Source organism: Daucus carota, chromosome 1, assembly GCF_001625215.2.
Source record: "Daucus carota subsp. sativus chromosome 1, DH1 v3.0, whole genome shotgun sequence".
NCBI classification, from domain to species: Eukaryota; Viridiplantae; Streptophyta; class Magnoliopsida; order Apiales; family Apiaceae; genus Daucus; species Daucus carota.
This window is the reverse complement of record NC_030381.2, coordinates 55816137-55838301: the sequence shown is the minus strand read 5'-3', so window position 1 is coordinate 55838301 and position 22165 is coordinate 55816137. Positions and strand designations below refer to the sequence as shown.

General features: G+C 33.7%; 3 protein-coding genes across 3 annotated transcripts; 2 read left to right on the top strand and 1 right to left on the bottom strand.

Moving 5' to 3' along the window:
* The first annotated feature begins 9548 nt into the window (after positions 1–9548).
* Positions 9549–12148, top strand: LOC108204708 (transcription factor bHLH78). Its single transcript, XM_017374272.2, has 8 exons — positions 9549–10653; positions 10736–10948; positions 11048–11113; positions 11218–11286; positions 11379–11450; positions 11530–11709; positions 11814–11865; positions 11954–12148. Exons 1-8 carry the CDS (start codon positions 9877–9879, stop codon positions 11989–11991), a joined length of 1467 nt encoding a protein of 488 aa, XP_017229761.1. The 5' UTR covers positions 9549–9876; the 3' UTR covers positions 11992–12148.
* Positions 12149–15918: 3770 nt separating this feature from the next.
* Positions 15919–19126, top strand: LOC108225387 (probable xyloglucan glycosyltransferase 6). Its single transcript, XM_017400239.2, has 5 exons — positions 15919–16789; positions 17266–17574; positions 17652–17942; positions 18020–18133; positions 18218–19126. Exons 1-5 carry the CDS (start codon positions 16082–16084, stop codon positions 18848–18850), a joined length of 2055 nt encoding a protein of 684 aa, XP_017255728.1. The 5' UTR covers positions 15919–16081; the 3' UTR covers positions 18851–19126.
* Positions 19127–19546: 420 nt separating this feature from the next.
* LOC108225380 (70 kDa peptidyl-prolyl isomerase) lies at positions 19547–20990 on the bottom strand. Its single transcript, XM_017400228.2, has 5 exons — positions 20939–20990; positions 20451–20479; positions 20176–20303; positions 19936–20056; positions 19547–19842 (listed from the first exon to the last, which is right to left on the bottom strand). The coding sequence occupies exons 1-5, from the start codon at positions 20988–20990 to the stop codon at positions 19792–19794; spliced, it is 381 nt and encodes a 126-aa protein (XP_017255717.1). The 3' UTR covers positions 19547–19791.
* Between the last annotated feature and the right edge of the window lie 1175 nt (positions 20991–22165).

Genomic DNA, 22165 nt, shown 5'->3' with positions numbered 1-22165 from the left:
CTTTTTAATAAGAAAATAATTATATATTGTTTAACTTTAATATATATCTTGAATTCATGAGAATAATTATGAATTAAAAATAAAAAGAAAATAATCTCAAATTTAAAGTGAAAAATAAAGGTATTAATTGAAATTAAAAACGAAGTTGTGGAATGCCGGTTTGGGTAAGAGGGGAGTGCACTAATCCTTGGAAAATCCCAGCATTGTTCCATTTCGGCTATTAAATACTCATAATATTTCATTGCTAGTCACAGTTTGAAGATTGTTTATTCATCCAATACTGTGTAATAAGTCCCTTTATATACTAGCTTATAACCACGAAATCTTTTTAACTATTTTATAAAATTTAATTTTTAATGATAAAAGTTATTATTGACCTCCTCCATTCCTAAATACTTTTCATGTTTCTTTTTATTACGTTTGTCAATGCACACTTTTGATCATTAATATTTTTAATTTCATATTAATATTAAATATAAAAATCTCACCGTATTAAAAGTACTCATAAATACAAATCTAACAATATCACCAATGATTATATTTGGTCTCATTGATTAGACATAAATTAATAATTTATCAAATGTCATGAACAGTTCCGACATATCAAACAAGGGAAGTACTTAAGCATGGAAGGAATAATAATAATAATATAAGTTTTAACTAAATAGAGTTAAAATATAGAATTTACTTTTTAATCAAAACTATTTGTGCAGTATTAAGTTTTTACCCAGTATTTTTCATCCTACTTTATTTTTGATTTTTGGCTTTGTGTTTATTTAGTGACATTGTTGTGTTTTTCGCGACACAAAGTGCATCAATAGAAGATGCTTCTGTCTTTTTATCATCGTCTATTATGAAATCGTATACTTATTTTATTCTTCTGACACATTCATAATTTAATAGTATATATTTACAAAATTTTATATAATGATTTTTACAAAGGAAAGAAAAAGTTGGTGAGTCTAATCAAGGTCCTTGTCAGCTTTATACTTGTGAGATTTTGACGTGCAGTGGATGTTGAAAATTCTGCTCTTGATAATATTTGTGGTTGATGTATTTGTATATGAGGCTTTTGTGTGCTATCAACTTCAATTGTGACTTTTTCATTTCCTTCTCTTAAATTTTGTGTTGATATATATTTGTACAGTAGGATTATATATATATGACGCCGATTATTATTTTTATAAATGTGTTTTATTTTATAATTATGATATCTGGTCAAATTTATTTATTTATTCTATAAATTTATATAATTATAGAATTGAAATTAGTAGCCGTAATTTATTTTGGATCAAGAAAAGATATTTATAAACATGTAAGTCGAAGGCATAATTCTTTTTGGATAAAAAAAATATATTTGTGTTTATTTCTCATATACGGTGCAACACTTGTCACACGGCTGAACTTTAGTCTATAATCACCGTTATGAACTGAACACAATCTTCAGTGCAGTTTTTTTTAGGTTAATATTTTTCTATTTTTACAGCTTAACCATGTAGGTCTTTCTCCTGTATGTGCCGGTCAAGCAATAATTCTTTTTATCAAATTTAAACATCTTTTAAATTTTTTGATTAAAATAATTTTGTGATATTAATTATTTATTATTTCCTTTATGAATTTTTTTGATTAAATTGATTTTGTGGTGTTAACTATTTTGTTATACATGGGATTAAATTTGACTTATTAATTTTAGTATGTGCATGATAATATTTTTGTTTAGTGTGTTATTTAAGAAAATGCATTAGATAAATAATTTAAATTATATATCGATGCCAATATAATTTTAATAACTATTTATATATCAAACGAATTATGAAGATGAACTTATATTTTTTTTAAAATATTAATAATAATATATCACAGTAAGCCCAACAAAAGCCTATTTTCTCTCTCCTGAACACTGAACAGAAACATATATTGGCTTGCTAAACATTCTGTCCTGGATGGTTGGGCCAGCACCCAGCATTGTCTACACTGCCTTTGTGGCATTCTTAATACAAATCCAGAGGATCCATTTTGTCCTTAGCTCAAGTGAGTCTTTAAGCATTTTTAAGTGAGTATCGGGAGCCACCCTGGAAAAACAAGAAAGCCCAACAAAAGCCTGGTTTCCTCACTCTCATGGAGAGAAACATATCTAGGGCTTGCTATAACATACATTCTGTCTTGGATGGTTGGGCTTGGGCCAGCATTTTATACAAGGCCATTGTCACATTTTAGCTCAAGGCTTTACAATGTTATTCCAGCCCATTTCAACCCACCACATCAGCTATCAAACAAATTTCAAAAGTTGCTGGCAAAAAAAGTTTAAAATGAGTTCTAGGAGAGGGAAAACCGGAAAACAATATTATAACACTTTGCGATGAAAATGACTTCTAAGTTCTAATTTGAGCAAAAGAGGCATTATAAAGATCTTGCTATATAACTTTGAATACTACAAGTAAATATCTGCAATTTCAAGCGAAGGACTCGGCACATCACAATATATGTTTAGAGAGTCGGGCCAGTCAAAAATATGATAAAGAGATGCATTTAGACTAGGAACGAAGAAATTTGGCATAAATATAACTAAAACACGCCTGCCTAGTGCCTATACACTATTTATATATTGATGAGTGAAATCTTTACTTGCTTACAATTTGATCCAGTGGTTATAGCCGATGACTTTTTTCTCACTTATATTACTTTTTTATTCCTCTACACATTGTTTCATCACCCTCTGGTTTTACGGTTTTACCTCCTTAAAACCGCCATTTCCCTTTTTTAATATGCAAAAATAAATATTAACATTCAAATAATTATCTACGCTTCTAAACAACTCCCTCTCATAAAAATCGTCATTTTATTTCATTCTATAAAATAAAATTCTAGTTACATATTTTTGTCTTTAAAGGTTTAAGTTAAAAGTTTAAATTATATAATTAAAATATCTAAAGATTATGTTAAAAGTTAACACCTATATATTAAAATAATTGCGGTCACTTGACGCCAACCTTAAGGCAGTTCAATTTTTCATTTCATCATTTGTAGTCTAGCTACATTAATATTTTAAAGCTACCCATCTGTACACTTCCTTTGTCCTGCGGTGGAAGTTAAAACCGTATTTAATATAATTTAAATTAATTAATTCCGTCCGTCAATTACCTGTAAATTTATTAAATAAAGATGAGCAAAAGACAGAACACCCCATCAGCACAACCTACAAAAACTGAAATAATTAAAGCAAAGTAGTGGAGTTGTATTTGTTCTGTGTTCCCTTTCCGACTCTGTGCATCTGTCTTATGAAGGTGTACAATGATTCTCTCTGCATTCTTTTTTATTAAAAAAACATTAATTTAAATAAATTAAAAATCCGTACGATTATTCTAATGCTTCATTTATGATGCTTGTTCTGCTACTTACGAGACAAGGAACAGACCAAATCAGAACATAAGCCCGTTTTATCTCTACTAATAAGTTGCATACACGTACGTACACGACAAGTCACGCCATAAATTTTTTTACGAACAGTACTGTTGATTTACAACTAATTTTCTCTGTAAACTTGAGTGATTGCTTCACCTGATTAATCTCTCCACGTTATATATTGATGCATCTATTTGTTTACGTGACGCGTGATGTTTCAATCTATTGGAACTTAAACTTGCTCTATATTTCTCGTAGAATTCTGACCATGTATTCCTGCTTTTTGAAGAAAACAAAATGCAGCAAGTTTATTTTCACTGTGCACAGAGTCCTTTACATTGACTCCTGAATTCCTAATTCCCGAAATAACAAACTCAATTTTTTAACACGTGTTTGAATTTGCTTAGTAAATATACTTGTAAAAAAAAATCTTTGTCTTTGATGCAACAAACATAAACGAAAATATAAGATTTATATTTTCATAAAAACAGTATTTAAAAGAGTATTTACAATATACCAAGCTTATCAAAAAGACATGAAAAAGAAGGAGCTCACGGGCACGCGAACACATCAACACATGCTGAATACCAAATTTCACGTATTTAATTCATTTTTTGTTCCTATTTATTAATAATGGTGGAATATAGAAAAACTCCAACCATCAAAATAAGTTAAATGTATCAAATTTAGCGCTTATCATGTGCCATGTGCCAAGGAGTAAATACATTCATTGTTCTTGCTTATTAATAATGATGGAATATTGAAAAACTCCAACCATTAAAATAAGTTGTTTTTTTTGAAGCAAACCATCAAAATAAGTTAAAAATAAGTTAAATGTATCAATTTAGCGTTTATCAACGAGCACACACTAGACAAACCCTTATACATTAAATATTAAACCGCTGAGCACGATTGAATAGCACAAGTGGTGGATTTATCCTCTGTTGTCTTGGGTTCGACTCTGGCTCATCTGAAAAGTATGAGAAGAGATACTAATTTGTAAGGCATATAATAAGCCTGCATTATCAAAAAAAAGTAAAAAAATATTAAATCGCTTGCATATTGAAAGTTCACATAAAATTTTGGTTTGAACAATATGATAATAATATAGATAATAATATAACTATAATATAAAGAAAAAATATTACAATATTTCTAATAACTTTGGCCATTTATTAAATACTGAACATTATATTCATCAATTAAATTTGATTCACTTTTCGAGATTTTGGCTGTCTAGAGCACTGTATTCATCCTACTCCTGCTTTATTACGAAACTGGCAAGGCGCGCAGTAAGCTTTACGTACTATCTATGTCATCTGCTAAAATATAAAAATATATATTCTGATTTATTCATCTAGTGTACTCTGTTACGTATATCTGTGACCATCACACCGACATTCTGAATTATAGTTTTCGTGTAGAAAATTTATTTATAACACTCTGAACTGATTCAAGAAAATTCTAATAATAAACTAAGATAAACAGGACATAAAGATCCTCATTTTCTGATATTGATGATCAGGAAATCATTTTGACTGCGATATTTCGTTTGTTTTTATCCGTGTTAATAAATGTATTTAAGCGAGTTAGCGTGGTCAGAGACTGAGAATTGATGTAGACGGTGGTTAAAAGTCGGATCATATTGTCAAAATCCATGCATGCACACGCACATTCTTAATTTAGTACTAGCGGTTTCTTGTATCTCTTTCTTTAACATCGTCACCTACGCTCCATGCATTTTTGTTTTTTTATTTAAATTTGTTATGAACTTTACAATTTTGCTAAATCTAAATGAAATAATAATAACCATTTAACTCTTTTCAGAAGAAGAAGAAGAAGAAAGACAATTAATCCCTCTTATTTTCAAATACTTAACGTTTGATTTTTTGACACACAATTCTAAGAGTTTTGATTGCATATTTAAAATTATTATTTTCACAAATTTTTTTTGAATAAAAATATAAATCTTATACTTCAATTCATAAAAAAAATTAATATAAACTCTAGCTATACAGTCAATGCACCTAAAAATATGAGCACAAAAGTCAAATGTAAAGTATTTGAAAACAAAAGAGTATATAAAAATATATTTTTTGACGAAAGGGAGTATATAAATTTAAAATCATATAAATGGGTAACATTTGAAGTCATATCTGATTGAATACTTATTTTTGACCTTTAAAATCAAGTGAATATAATTTTATATATTTATTCTATCTTTTTTTTTGAACGAAATTTATCTTTTCTTAACAATATAATTTTATATTAGACTGATATATCTACACTCCAACGTTTTGTCACCTCTCCAACATCATTCCTAGCTAGCCAAAAGCCAAAGGCACTGCACATTATGCATCGATACACTTTTGGTCCAAGATTTATCAGATCAGTTACCCATGCTGCTGGTAATATTAACGATGGTGCTTTGAATTTATGTAGTGTGCTTTTAAAGAATGGTGACAAAATGTGATCCAATCATTACGTGTCCGTCTGCAATATGTTTATATCCACCACTTATCTACACACTGATGATAGCTTAACATCGACCCTCCTCGAACCTTTTAGACAAGAATCTTTTAAAGGGCACCGATATCTTCATTCTGCAAATGGGGCCTAAAAATAAAAGAACAAAGAGAGTGTGAGCAGAAAAGCCGGTATCGGATCACTTCAGACCGGAGATTGTTATTTCCGTCCCCAATCCTGAATCCAAAATTAGTCTGAAATTATTAGTTTTTTTTTTGTCCCGGTCTGAAAAATTATTAGTTTGAGAATATTTTTCTCAAGAAAATTACCTTTCTCTCAACAGAGCGGAGCTCATGATGACAACAATAAACTAATAGTTGCATTTTTTTTCTCATAAAAAATAATCCACTAAAATAAAAAGAAACTCCTTATAAAAAAATTATATTATCATTTTTAATATTAGTGAAATATCATCGATTTCTATAGAGAAATAGAAAAAAAAATGTGTGAATTGATAGTTATAATGCGGACATTATTAAATTAAAGTTTAAGCAACAACACTAGACAGCAATTTAATCGATACGAAATCTTTTGACAGAATTAAAATAATACAAATGTACATCATATTGATATGAAACTGTACGCGTTTTAATATGCCGATCAATTACATCTAAGCTTTTCTCCTTATGGATTATGGCCATTGATTACCTAGGTTTAGTACTCGTGCTTTTATAAAACCAACACTGAAACATATAATTAGCATATATAATAATCAACTTATTGACTCGTTTGTAATAATGTTTAATTAGTATTACAAATAGCTAGCGATGTGCCAGAGCCAAAATCCAATTATTGAAGTTGGTTAGATAAATCATCTAGCCAGATTATCTCTTAACCATCACCTAATCATCATGATTAATTGCTTATCAAGATTTATCGTATCATGAACTGCAGAAACTAACCGATACTCATCAAGATATCAGATTCGAACCAGCAACGGTAGCATCTGATGACTTGATGTTCACATATTACCAACCGAATCAAATCATATATCGATTCAGAAGCGTTAAATTTTTTCGATACGGAGGGCCAAGAAAAAGAATGTCCAGATCGAGTCGAGTTGATGTTTTGGTAGAAAGGCGAATGAATAATTGAGAAATATTTAAATTAATTGTTTTGTTTATCTTGTGTGACCCATGTTGATCTTATTCCATGAATCTAAAACCAACTAGCTTATCATTAGTCAACATGAATCATCATCAACTTGCCATGAATCTGCAGATCAAATCAGGTTTTGCGAGGCATGCATGCATGGAGAAACGCAGTTAAAAAATGGGTTTGTCACAGATTATGAGGCTCTGTAAGCGTGTTTCTGGGAACTCTGTGATTGCAGTTAATTTAGTTGGTAGAATTCTTTGTCCATAAGTAACTGATTCATATTCATTAGTAGAATCAAGACAGTGTTGACAATCTTATTAATCTCATTGACAAATAATCAAGATCAGTGGAGTAGAACGATAAAAGCGATGGTCATTGTTTTACGGGATTGCGAGCTTATATGAGTAATTTTTGAGGGAGTGTCGAACCCAAAATATCAGGAGTAACTATTCCCTCGGTGTGTTGTATACATTGAGGAACGGGAATGTGACACATATTTTAACATTTTTTTTCGTAAAATATATAAATTTTGGAATCTTTTTGTGAATAAAATTTATAGCCCGTTTGGGAACGAGGATTTCATTTGAAATTCTGGATTTGATCAAATAACGTGTTTAGAAATTTGGATCTCATTTGAAATTCATACATTTAAATATTAATATAAATTGAGAATTTGAAATGACAACTCAAATCCTATCATCTGAAATGAAATGCATGTTTCCAAACGGCAGCTTAACAAATTTTTATTTAGAAAAAATATTAAAAATAAGTTATAAAATTATATTTTATATAAGTATTAAAATACGTCCGAACAATGAAAAAATGGATATGAATGGGATAGAAAGAATAATTGATTTAAATATAAAATCACTTGGTGCAGCTTCTTGGAATGGGTTATTATTTTGATTTAGCATTAGTAAGAAGTTTTCAAGATTAAAAAGTTGAGCAGCTGCATGAATATAAGCACCGGCTATTTATTTTCATTCTTCACGGTAGTTATGTGAACCCGACCAAACCCGGTTCAGCCGGATTACTGAGATTTTTTATGCAACGATTGACTTGTCTTAAACTCCTTAATTAACTAATTATACACGTTAACCATTTTCCTCTTATATTAATATATAAGTATTGAGAATGTAATTAATGTTTTTATACAAAATAGGTTTTTGTTCACCTTCAAAGTCAAGACTGAAAGCAAAGGGGAGTGAAACTGCTGCTTAAACTTCAATTTTTAATTATCTAAATTAATTAAGGAGTATAAAAGAAGAAATGATCAGCTAATTAGTAATTACCACTCCATTGAGTAAGTAAAATAATTACTAACTAATAATAGTCTTTGATTTATAAAGGAAAAAAATAATATACAATTATTCAAATAAAATATAATTATATATTCTGAGTTTAAATTATCGAATATTATAATTCTCATCCAAGAAGATAACATACATAAATATACAACAATACCGAATTGTGTTTTGCTTGCTAGAAGATTCCTTAATTATCTTTAAAACAGTACCTAATACATGTTACTCACATTATAGAAGATGATGTCGAACACCATTTCAAAAATATAAGTTCCCACTTTTAGTAAATAAAATCAGGTAAAAACACGAATAAAAGAGTGATTAAAGTAGGTGGTAACATGATTATCACTTTTTTAGTGTCGAGTGACTTTAATTTAGAAAAGAAGGTAAAAGAAAGGGGATATAAAGTCAAATTAACGAGGGGATTAAAGCCAAAAATGCAGAAAAAGACATCGAATTCCAGATCGTAAACAGCTCGGCAATTCGTGTTATTTTTTTCCAAGGACATGACAGGGGAGGAGGACTCTGTATTTGTAACAACAGTATTATATTTGAACGACTTTGTTCGTAAGCTTTGACGTCCAAGGCCCGGCATTTCGATTGCCTTTCCTTCCTTTCTCTCCGTACTTTTTTATTCAAAATTTCTGTATCACCGCTCGAATTATTACCCATTACCTCCGAATATAGTCAGTTTTGCGGAGAAAACTAAGATCCCGTCTTTGAATATATATTGATTCATAAATGTTTGGATATAATTCTACCAAATGATTAATATAATTATATTTGAGTATTTTTTTTCCCATGGAAAACGACACCTTCTTAAAATGGAAATATATATAACACTATCCTGATTTGGTGCGGTATGAAATGACTTATCATCATGAAATCGACAAAGATATTTTTTTATCATAACAGTTTTGGGTAAGAAAGGATTCGGACTCGATCTAAATGCACTTGTAATCATGAAATCGACTCCAAAAAAAAAGAAGGCTCTTCACTTTTGGACCAGCTATGGGCGAGGAAGGATTCGAACCCAACAACATGGTTCGTGCCTATGCTCATATAAGATGTATTATTGATTAGTAGGTATTGCGTGTGGATGTTTGTGTGAGGGAGGGAGAAGATGAAAATAATTGAAAAAAGCAAAGTTAAAAAAGTCAAAGAAACCTTCATCTTATTCTGGCCTATATAACTTGATAATTCCCAATCCATAAGCTCCCCCTTTCTCCCCTGCATCTCTCTCTGCTTTACTTTGCAACAATCTCACCTGCATTTTCCCTCACCTCAATCATTCTGAGCCCACATTTCATAATTTTCATTCATTATATCTCACATTTCAATTCACTCCTCATTACCATCAGATCACCTACTCATACTTGCATCTTACTCAACCTTGTTAATTACCTCCACACGTGTGTCTGTGTTTATGTAGATCAAGAAACTCAAATTCTGCTCAAACTGAAACTCATTGCTGGAAATTCTCATCTGGGGTCTCATAATTTAGCAGTTCTTGAAATACCCTGTTGTCAAAATCACATCTTTGGACATGGAGAAGGAGTACTATTTCAATGCTGAGATTTCACCACAATTCAACTTCCAGCCTTTTGGCAATGCCTTCCAAGCCAATCCTGGTTTTGAGGACCCAATGGAACAGTGTTCGCAATACGAAACAGCTCTGAGCTCAATGGTCTCATCACCCACAGCTTCCAATTCTGTCACTGATCATTTTGCAGTCAGGGAATTGTTTGGAAAGCTTGGAAGTATTAACAATGCTGGTGATATTTCACCTGAGTTCATACAAAGGTCTAGTTACATCAACAGTCCGAACACGTCGTGTTACAATACACCTATAGATTCTCCACCTGAACTACAAGTGCCAATGATGAATCAACTCATAGGCAATCCAATGCCTATGAATTCTGCTCTGCCTGCTCTTCCAACTGATCCAGGGTTCGCGGAGAGGGCTGCTAAGTTTTCGTGCTTTGGGAGCCGTAGTTTGAACGGCAGAACAAGCGCACTTGGGATAAACAATGCTGAATTTCAATTCAGGCGTAGTAGACACCTTATGGGAAGCGAAAATTTGCCAAGAGTTTCGAGTAGTCCTTCTCTTAATGCAGATGGATCTCCAATGGTGAACAAGAATTATGTTCAAAGCCAGATGAATTTGAGGTCTGACAATGGCTCTAACGAGGAATCTTCGGTTTCTGAACAAATCCCAGCTCAGGATATTGAGTTACCAGCTCCTGTTGAGTTAAATTCAAGAAAGAGAAAAGGATTCCCAAGAGGAAAAGCCAAGGAAGCTGCTCTACTTAAGTCTACAAAGGTTTGTTCATATATTATTCTCTCATAAAAAAATAAATTATTGAGTTTTTTTATTGAACTTGATGGGGGAATTAATAATTTAGGTAGCAGAAGGTGAAGAGAATTCAAATGTTATGAAGAGATCGAAGATGACAAGTGAAAATGTTAATGGTGGGGTTAAAAAAGAAGAAGAAACAAATATAGCTACAGAAGAGGATAAGAAACAGGATAACAAACCTCCAGAGCCACCGAAGGATTATATTCATGTCAGAGCAAGAAGAGGTCAAGCCACTGACAGTCATAGTTTAGCAGAAAGAGTAAGCAGCCCTACCAAAACTCGATTTACATTTACTGCGAAAAATTTAATCTTTTTATGGCAATGGTAGTAATTAATCTGGATTTCGACTTCTGATCAGGTTAGAAGAGAGAAGATTAGTGAAAGAATGAAGCTTCTTCAAGATCTTGTGCCAGGTTGCAATAAGGTATAATTCCACAAGGACTCAAACTTTGCACATTTTTTGTCGAATAAACATTTTTTAGGCCATGACTAATATGGGATGCATCGCGAATTGGTTGATGAAATTAGGTGACCGGAAAAGCAGTGATGCTTGATGAAATTATAAATTATGTACAGTCATTACAGCGCCAGGTCGAGGTAAATATACTTGTGAATAACCGATCAGCAACCCGATGTCAATTCTGAAATTGATCTTTGATTCCTTATTGAGATTATAATTTTGCTTGCAGTTCCTTTCGATGAAATTGTCCACAGTCAACTCAAACCAGAATGTTAACATTGTTAATCTTCTCCCCAAGGATGTAAGTATATAAAACTCCAAGAACTAGCCTGTTTTAACTCCTAACTTTACCAATTTTCTAATAAAATTATAATCTGCAGATGTTTCAGCCAAATGGGAGTATATTGAATCAAATGTACCCAGTGGAGTCTTCTGCCTCAGCTTATCATGGTCAGCAAACCTCACAACTACACCATGATAAACCACTGCAGCCACTAGATGCCACATTGTGCCGCAACCTTGGCATTCAATTAGAAGGATTTGGTGAAGGCCTTCCTCAGGTAAATAATCGCCAAATTTTAAAAAAACCTACACTTAAATCCGGAAAAATAAAATGCATACACTACAATCTTTTTCCCTAACCATGGCTTATCTTCGCGTCCAGTTCCCTGCGTTCTCTGAGGATGATCTACAAAGCATCGTTCAAACAGGATTTGGTAAGAAAGATTAATTCCACAAATTCGAGTACTCGTATCATAATTTTCACTCTGCCAGGGCCTTATTCATGATTTTTATTCAATGCAGCTCCAAACCAGACATCCCACATGAATATTGAGCTTTGATCATACTTTAATGGTCCTGAAATCAAAGTCCAAGGGGAGAGAAGGCTTCTCTGTATATAATAAGAAGAGATTGTTCATTAGATTATAATGTAGGGATTCTTTTCCAATTAGTTATCAAACAAGTTGTAATTTTAGTAATTGATATTGTCTTTCTACATTTTCTTGGTGAGTTCATTTAACTTTCTCATCTGTATCTGCTGTATGATCCTATACACATACAGCTGCAAGATAAATTTGTAACTACTAGTATATAATAAGAATCCTTAGATTATTGCAAAAAGACACTGTTCCTTCTGAATTCAGAATAATGTTCCATCAATTTGACAAGATCCTCACAATCTTTCACCATAATGGTGAATATAATTGTTAGTTGTGTGTATTTTTAGTAAAGCTTAAGAGGTCACGGAATAGTATTCACGGACCATGACCTGAGAACGACATAGAATGAACCTTAAATCTTAATCGCTGGGCTATCTCATCACGCATGTCATTAGTTGTGTGTTAACCAGCTGTATCAGGACTCAGTGGGATCCATTGCTCTGTAAAAAAGTCTAACTTGTATGATTAAGACTCACATTAGTTTGAGAGCTGGAGTCAACCTTCCTTAATTTCTGCCACATTTTCTGCTTGTAACTGTTAAAAACTAAACTTAAATGAGAGATATGTGATAGGCTGATTACTGATAGCACTGTTTTCTTGTTCATTGGATGGATTAACAAGACACAGAAGCTTCTGTTGCTTTTTACTGTGTGCAGCAATTAAAAAGTAAATAAAAAACTCATCTTTTAGAAGCACTCATAAAGGTTTAAACTTTATTCTATCTGTTTTACCAATGAGATTGCTTCAATATTACTATCAAGTTTTCTGCTGCTAAAAGTATACTCCTGTTATAAAGTGATAGTCATGTTTTCTTGGCATAGGTATTTTAATATGTATTAGCTGGATAGTTCTGCTAATTATTTTTTGAATTAAAATTTAAATAATTCGCAAAGCTATATGATGAATACATTTTGAAAAATGCGCAAAATATTAAAAATGAACAATTATTTTGAAATGGAACGAGTAATATTAGCGATAAACAAGAACGATAATAAGAATCCCAGGTTGGCAATTAGTGACATTATGTCCAGACACAATGAATGTGAGAGAGGATTAATCTAATCATTCTACCGAATTAAATAATAAAGTGTGCAGAAAAAGGTTAATGTAGTGGAGCTCAGCTAAGTAAAGACTAAAGATACCCTTAATGATGGATTAAACAAATAATGAGGGGCGGTTAGTAAAAATCAAATTTTAGGATGAATTGTCTTATTATAATTAAATAAACCCTTCTATTATTGATCTACTAATTAGTTTGATATAATTGACAAAAGATTCTTTGAAAATGATATATTTGTACGAAAGAGCAAAATAGAGTAATGTTATTGTGACAGTATTGTCCCCCTGTATATTTTAAATCTGACCAATCATATACTGCAAGGTGTCACAGAGATGAAATTCTAAATTTTAAATTTGAAACTTATTTCTGTTGATAAATTAGTCATCTCTGGATCATGGCTTTTTATATTGTCTTTTACTAGGAACATGATGGTAACTTGCAGAAATGATCTTGAGAGAAAATGTATTTTTATGGGAAAATCCTTATCCAAGATTCTCAGTCAATCATCAGTTGTCAATGATGAAAATAACTTGTTTACTGCAATTTGAGCCTGCCACAGAACCTTGTTTAATCACAACTTACTGTCCTGGAGAAATCATTTTTAACTTCTTTTTGATTACCTTAATTTGTTGACTTTGTCTTGAATCAAGAAGAATGTATGCCCTGCAACATTGTTCTACTTCTACAGTACATTTTTAGGTGAAAAGATCGTGTTCGGGTGATTTTTTCGGGTTGTGCAGAAGTATGTCATGACATGTATGCGTGAGTGTTTAAATTATCGGTAAGTAGTGAAACCGAAATTTGTGATCATGGAGGACAGTAATGATAACGCATTGTCCCTACGATGATGGTGAAGTGATTCTTTACATGCAAAGTGGTGAGGGGAAAAAACAGAGGAAATGAAAAAGACGGGAGATATTTAGATAATTCCATTACCGCCGACTCGCTTTTGTTTGTCTTCTCAAGAAAGTAAAAATGGGAGAAATGAATTTTATACAAAATTCAGGACTAAGTTGTAAAATTGTCAACTTTTGTTACTGAGTGTGTATAATATTTGCAGAAAGGAATCTGTGAATGTGTGAGCATGCTGTCTCTATGAAGCTAGTTGTAGTGGGGGAATATACAGGTCATTCCTCATTATCGAATCCGAAGTCATGCCCTTTCGACTGAAAGAAAGACTCCAAATTCTGCCAACCACTAGAACGGAGATTAAAGGCCTTCGTAAAAGAGGGTATAGCTTAGCGGATAATAAATGATCTCGATAACAAGAGATTGATGGTTCAGAAAAATAGAAAAATAATGTTAGTTAACATGGACAAATAATTTGAAACGAAACGGGTATATTTTACGGATAATTGTGATGTGTGTAATGCAGATGCATAAATGGCGAGTTGTTTGCTTTAACGTTAGTTGCATTGAGCATGAGTTATTACTTTCATAACTTGTAACAAATGCCTGAAATGTCCGTGCAAAAACAGGAATGATGGCGAGATATGATCCCTTTTTTTAATTTAAGGCTAATAACGAAGCCTTGAATACGAATTTTTAAGCCTCTTAACTCTGGATGGGACGATGCGATCTTGGTCATGGACGAGAATAGTTGCACGGTTGAAAAGCAGTTGGCCGAGATGCTTTCATTGTTAGAAGATCCATAGTCTATCAATATATGTAACCTACCTTTTGAAAATAGTTTTAATGGGAGAATTACTGAAAATAATTTGTCGGCACTGATTTTTATGTTATTCGAAGTTAGAACCACTGCAATAGCAATCTCGCACTACTTGCACAATAAACAATCGTTAATATTCACTCATTCGGCTCTGTTTCATAATGGTTCAGTTTTATGATCACGAATTTAACGGGCTGAACCTAGTGAACCAGACTTTAATAAGAAGACTTTGTTATAGTTGTCGTTACTCCTGTAAAGATTGTATTTCACAAACTTTACAAAGATAGAAAACGAGTTGAAATATCAAAAATCAAAATCATATGAGCTAATCGTCTTGATCAGTTACAATCAGTGACGGAACTAAGATCGAACTGGCCAACGCTCCGGCCTCGCGCGAATTATAAAATTCAGTTGAAAAAATAAAATTCCAACTATAGATAAAAACTAATTTAAAAACCCATTTATGAGAAAATTACCGGTATTAGATTTCAGCCGGAGCTGTATAGGAAGAAGATTTGGGTTTGTAGTTAGTTGCTGGTTTGTATTGGATATAGCAAATGAGAGGAGAAGCCCAAAATGCAAGTGTGAAGATGAATAACAGACTACAGAGATGAGAGATTATTTACACATCCAACAAATTGACCAATGGTATCTAGCCAAAGGGTCTCCCTTTGGTTAGATATACTTTCTGTTTTCTTTTATTTATCATCTTATTTTGACTAATTATTTTATTTATCTTTTATAGACTATATCATCTATTGAAAAACTATTTTATTTTGATAATTAAATTTATTATTTTCCTATTGTTAATGAATCGTATTGTTTCAGGGATGAGGTGGAAGTAACGTGGATTTGGAGTTTGGGATATTTTATTTCGGACATTAAGTTTTATTGTCTAAACTTCCGGAGACATTTTCATGTTTTTCGGTTAGATAATAAGCTTTTTGAATGAAAGAAACTCCTCGGAGTATTGGCGTATTATCGATACGAGCAAGTGAATTTCTGTAAAAAAAAAAAACAATTGACCATTCCATACAAAGCAGGCCTTGTCCAAGCCCAATTACCATAAGTCCATAGCTAATTCAACATCCCATGCATGCAAAACTATTTACATTACACAACAGTAGTGTTCACATATTGAAACTAACCAACAATCTCCCCTGCTCTTTCTTCTTCCCCAAACTCCGGATCATAATCCCACATGATCACACTCTCATTTCATTAAACTCGACATCATTATCCGGGCATGCGACATCGACGACATGTCTAGGCCTCCCAACCAAGAATTTCAAGAATGGTGGAACAGCCAGAGGGAAGAGGAGCTCTTACTCTCAGACAAGCCTCAAAAACCTCGTCCTCATTTAACCGTGGAGATTCCTCCAACTCCCACAGCTGATCATTTCATCGAAAAGGGCCGGCCTCGAACAATCCGCCAATTATCTCATGTCTTTCTCTTAAAATTCCAGCAATTAGTCAGTTTTTTTACAAATCCCAACAATGCCTTTAATTCCTTCTATAACACTGCAAGGCGCCGCTTCAATACCCCCGAGACCACTTTTCTCTACGCAAGGCCTTATGAATTTCGCCTTTACCGTGTCATTAAAGTGTTTTTTGTTATTGTAGTTTTGTTGTTAGTGTTTGAGCTTTTAGCCTACTTGAAAGGCTGGCATTTTAGTCCTCCTTCTGTAGAGTCATGGGAGATTCAGGATTTTGTTGAGCTTTTTTACGCCTACTGGCTTCATATCAGGGCGAATTACTTGGCACCCCCTCTGCAACAATTAACCAATGTCTGCATTGTTATGTTTCTAGTGCAGTCATTTGATCGCCTTATTCTAGTGTTGGGCTTTGTCTGGATTAAGATCTGGAGGATCAAACCGGTGGCAGAGATGGAGTATAAACATGGACTGGACGAGAATGTGGAGGCTTATCCAATGGTGTTGGTGCAAATACCTATGTGCAATGAGCGCGAGGTAACAAATTGTAGTTTCTTACTAAGGCACAAAAAATTGTTTTTGGAATGAGTTGGGGCTGAGGCTTAAGTTGGTTTTGTTTATAAAAGTAAAATGTTTCATCTGTGACTTCATAATTTGTAACTAGCAGGACTTGTTTATGTTTGAAATATAGCATAAGATACATTTTCAGTCTTCCTCACCTTAAGGTTTTAGATAAACTAGTTCTTACATGGTATCAGCCAGGTTGGGATTTCAAGTGAGGGGGAGTGTTGAAATATAGCATAAAATCCATTTGTGTCTTCCTAAGATACCTTGAGGTTTTAGATGAAGGGTTCTGAACAGTTACTAAATTCTACTAGTCATGAATTCAGAATTTGTTATAATTTCCAAAAGGAGCACGAATTGCTGCTTTTTCAGATTGCAGTTCTATTTGCATAGTTTTAGGCCCCTCTTACGTCGATCTTAATGATCCTCCTGCTCGGTTCTCATTACAGGTTTACCACCAATCAATTGCATCAGTATGTGTTCAAGACTGGCCAAGGGAAAGAATGCTTGTCCAGGTCTTGGATGATTCTGACGATATGGATGTTCAAGATCTTATCAAGGAAGAAGTGTTGAAATGGCAGCATAGGGGTGTAAACATATTGTACAGGCATCGCCTTGTCCGCACTGGCTACAAATCAGGGAATCTCAGATCAGCAATGAGTTGTGATTATGTGAAAGATTATGAATTTGTAGCACTTTTTGATGCAGATTTTCAACCGCCACCAGATTTCTTAAAGAAAACCCTTCCATATTTCAAGGTAAGCTTAAACGGTTTTTGACTGCTCATCAAGAATTACTTTCTGCAATTTTTACTTATTTTTTCTGAATTGTGAAGGGAAATGATGACCTGGGACTGGTGCAGACAAGGTGGACATTTGTGAACAGGGATGAAAATCTGCTCACAAGATTGCAGTACATAAATTTGTCATTTCATTTTGAAGTAGAACAACAAGTGAATGGAGTTTTCATCAACTTCTTTGGTTTCAATGGAACCGCTGGAGTATGGAGAATCAAGGCCCTCGAGGATTGTGGTGGCTGGATGGATCGAACAACAGTGGAAGACATGGATGTTGCTGTTCGTGCTCACCTTTGTGGATGGAAGTTCATTTTCCTCAACGACGTTAAGGTTGGCTTATCAAAACTTCTGACAATTGTCACATTTCTGTTTAGAACATAGTGAACTTGACATCATTAACTTTGCAGTGTCCCTGTGAACTTCCTGAGTCCTATGAGGCATACATGAAGCAGCAATATCGCTGGCACTCAGGACCAATGCAGTTGTTTCGTTTGTGCTTTCTTGATGTAATCCGCTCTAAGGTTGGTTAAATTCCTTACAGGATATCTCAATTTTAACTATGAATACTTTTTATTGATTGATACTGTCTTGATTTTATGTTACAGGTAAGTTTATTCAAGAAAATCAACCTGATATTCACATTCTTTCTCCTGCGGAAACTGATCCTACCATTTTACTCATTCACTCTCTTCTGCATTATTCTTCCTCTGACAATGTTCCTCCCAGAAGCTGAATTACCAGCTTGGGTAGTCTGTTATATCCCCGGACTCGTGTCTATCCTCAACATTCTCCCAGCGCCACACTCATTTCCATTCATAGTTCCCTACCTTCTGTTTGAAAACACCATGTCTGTAACAAAATTCACTGCAATGATATCAGGGTTGTTCCAGTTAGGGAGTTCCTATGAATGGATAGTCACTAAAAAACTGGGCAGATCCTCGGAAACAGATTTGGTTTCCTTTGCAGAATCGCAAGAACAAGCTGAAAGTCCTGGTCTGCATAAGTCATCCTCTGAATCAGATATCACGGAGCTAACAAAACTAGAACTTGCCAAGAAAACACAAAGGAAAAAGAATCATATATACCGAAAGGAACTCACTCTCGCGTTCATTCTACTGGCTGCATCTGCCAGAAGCTTGTTGTCTGCTCAAGGCATTCATTTCTACTTCCTTCTCTTCCAAGGCTTCACTTTCTTAGCTGTTGGTCTTGATTTGATTGGACAGCAGCAGGTAAGTTAATGATCTGTTAATCCACCACCACAACTAAAGCGCTTGTTTTCCAGTTGGAGGATATCACGGCTTCAGCCACATTATACTGCTATCCTCATCTCAAGGTCTAGAACATCGGTGAACAAGAAACAGCAAAGAGAAGAAGAGCCTGATTGTCTGATACTCTCATCAGCTAACACCACTGTATAAATCAATTTGCTGCTAATCACAAATATTTGTATTGAATCCTGGGTCGAGGTCGTTGAGGAAATCCTCCACCAATCCTCTAATCTTTATGGAAATTTTAACGGGGAAGTTGTTCGAGTTGCTTTCAAATTTTGTAATATGTTGTTTAACTTCAAAAAACCTTGTACTCTGTCGCAACCTCTTCTTTTTAAGTCACGTATTTCCTTAATTTTATCTTATATTTTACTATAAATAATTGTAAACAATCTTTTTATCTCCCTATTTTATATTATCCTTTAATAGTGAAAAAAAACTAAACAAAATATATTCTCAAATACTGGGACATAATTTTTATTATATATAAATCTTAAACTAGAATATTTTACACCTTGTATCGTGGAAGCACAAATTTATTGTTTGCAGTGTAGTTACTGCTTCCGTGGAAGGTGGAACAAGAACCTCCCATGACAATATATACAAAACTAATGTCCACTACGAACTTGCACACTATTGCAAGCGCAAAGATACGCAAGAACCAGATCAAGGGAAGACACGAAATTATCTATTAGAAATTGAGGAACAAAATGTCTATTAGAATCATAGGTGCAACCAAATCAAAACCACAGAAATTCTGTTACAACTTCCTTTTCAGGCTTTATGCATTCAGAAAATAGCTAGTCTACTGTCCATGTCTGAGGACACAACAAAGAAATGACAAGAGTAATAACCATTAAAACTAGGGCAAAGACACTCATCATATCACAGAACTTTATTCTAACGGCCATTTATGCCTTGCTGTCCACGCTCATCGGCTCTTCTTCTTTGGGAGCTGTTTTCTGCAGAAACCAGAATTACAAACCATTACACTAGTTACAAAACCAGCTGATTCGTGTTAAACAAAAGAATAAAAGATCCCGGTAGAAGCTTACTTCAGTGTCAAAAGGCTCCAGCTTGTTCAGTTTGGCAAACATATTTCCGTAGAACTGGGCATCCTTTTTATTGATTTCTTTAACCTTCTCCTTCAGTACCTTGTACTCAAGTTTCACATCCCTACAAACACCAAAATACACACAAAATCACTACAAAAAATCTTCTAAGAAAATAGATATTATGTATTCTTTCACGGCTCAAGTGATTTTCAACAAGTGCTTTTCAAGAATTTAACCAACCTATTTGCAGGATCAATTTCTAGTGCTTTCTTGATATCAAACTCTGCCAGGTCTAGATCGACAAGGTTGATATAAGCTTGAGCCCTCCTGTAGAGTGCCTTCACATTCTTGCTGTCGATTTCCAAAACCTGCATATACACACATAATGTACAAAGGGTTTCTTAAAACATAACTAGAACATAATCAAAGGTGAATACAATCAATATATTCTGCCAAATACATATGATCTTCAATGAATTAGAGTTGGTATGGGGTTAAAAATATTGAAGTTGAACCTTGGTACAAAGTTTCTCTATTTTGTAACCTTGGTACCAATTAAATTATGCAAGTTGGGCCAAAATTTCCTAACTAGATTCGAGATCAAAAATCTATTGATGTTCTTGATATTTCTAACAGCCAAATTTCAGAAAGATTTAAATCTCTCTTCCAACAATATTAGAGGCAAGATTTCTTCCAAACATTTTTATGCTCAAGACATAGATTTGAGTTCAAATTATTTTGAAGGGCCACTACCACTAATTCCTGAAGATTGTGTAAGAATAAATTCATCTCAGAACAAGTTTTCAGGAACACTCCTTTCCTTGTCTAATTCCTGAAGGTTTCTTGATTTCTCACATAACCAATTGTCTGGTGCACTTCCTGATGATTGGACGCATGTTAAAGGTCTGCGTCAATAGGGCAACTAGTTTCTCTTAATTCACAGATTTTGAGGAACAATATGCTCTACGGTGAGTTTCCTGCATCTCTGACAAACTGCAGCTACCTTGAGTTTGTAGATTTTGCGTTGAATAAGCTATCGGGAAAACTGCCACCATGGATAGGGGAAGGCCTCCCACAGTTGTATGCTCTGATTTTAAAATCTAATAGATTTTCCGGAAGCATACCTTATGAAATATGTCGTCTATCCAATCTTTATTTCCTAGACTTGTCCATATGAAATATGGACTTATTCCTCCATATTTTATGAAATTATGACTTATGACTTATGAAATATGAAATTATTTCATATTAAATTATGAAATTATGAAGCATACCTTATGACTTATGAAATATGAAATTATTAAAGCATGGAGGAATTATTCCTCCATGCTTTAATAATTTGACTGCAATGATCCTGAAAGGAACTGAAGTTGATGAGCATATCTATTCTTATGAAGATCCAGAGTTATTAAGTCCAGATTCAATTTATGATAGTTACACTGTTGATGTTTCGGCAAGATGAAAAGGGCAGGAGCTTTCTTATGGAAGAAATTTTGCATATCTGAAGATGATCTATCTGTCAACCAGTCAACTTACTGGAAAAATTCCCAGATGGATAGGCAGACTTCAAGAACTCAGGGGATTGAACTTGTCAAGAAACAGGTTTTACGGGCATGTTCCACTTGAAATTGGCCAACTGAAAGTTTTAGAATTCATAGACTTGTCCACAAATTTTTCAGGTGAAATTCCTCAAAGCATGTCTGGACTAAATTTTCTTGCATATTTAGATCTCTCGGACAATAACTTCTCAGGAAGAATACCATCTGGTACTCAACTCCAGGGATTTGATATTTCCACGTATGAGGGGAACGCTGGACTCTGTGGTAAACCACTCACAAACATTGGTCCTGGAGATGAACCAGTTGATCACATCCCGCCTTCATTCCCTGAGTATGAAGCTGATACTTTAATAGCAAGTATTACACATCCAAGCATGACTGGTACTAATCAGATCAATCAAATATACATATCCAAGTGCAATCTGAACTCAATATTGTTTGATTCCGGGTTTTTCTCTGAATATAGTTATTACTACTTATTTCTATACTTATCTTTCTGCTAAATTGGCTAACAATATATGAAGTCACGATGTGTCAACTCAAAAAAAGCAGCACAACCTGGATCTATCTGGCAGTTGGTGCATACTTCTAAGTTCTAAGACTGTTCTTCCTGGTAAAACTAAGTCTCATACATTCAAAGGATACAAGACAGAGCACACAAGTCCAGTATA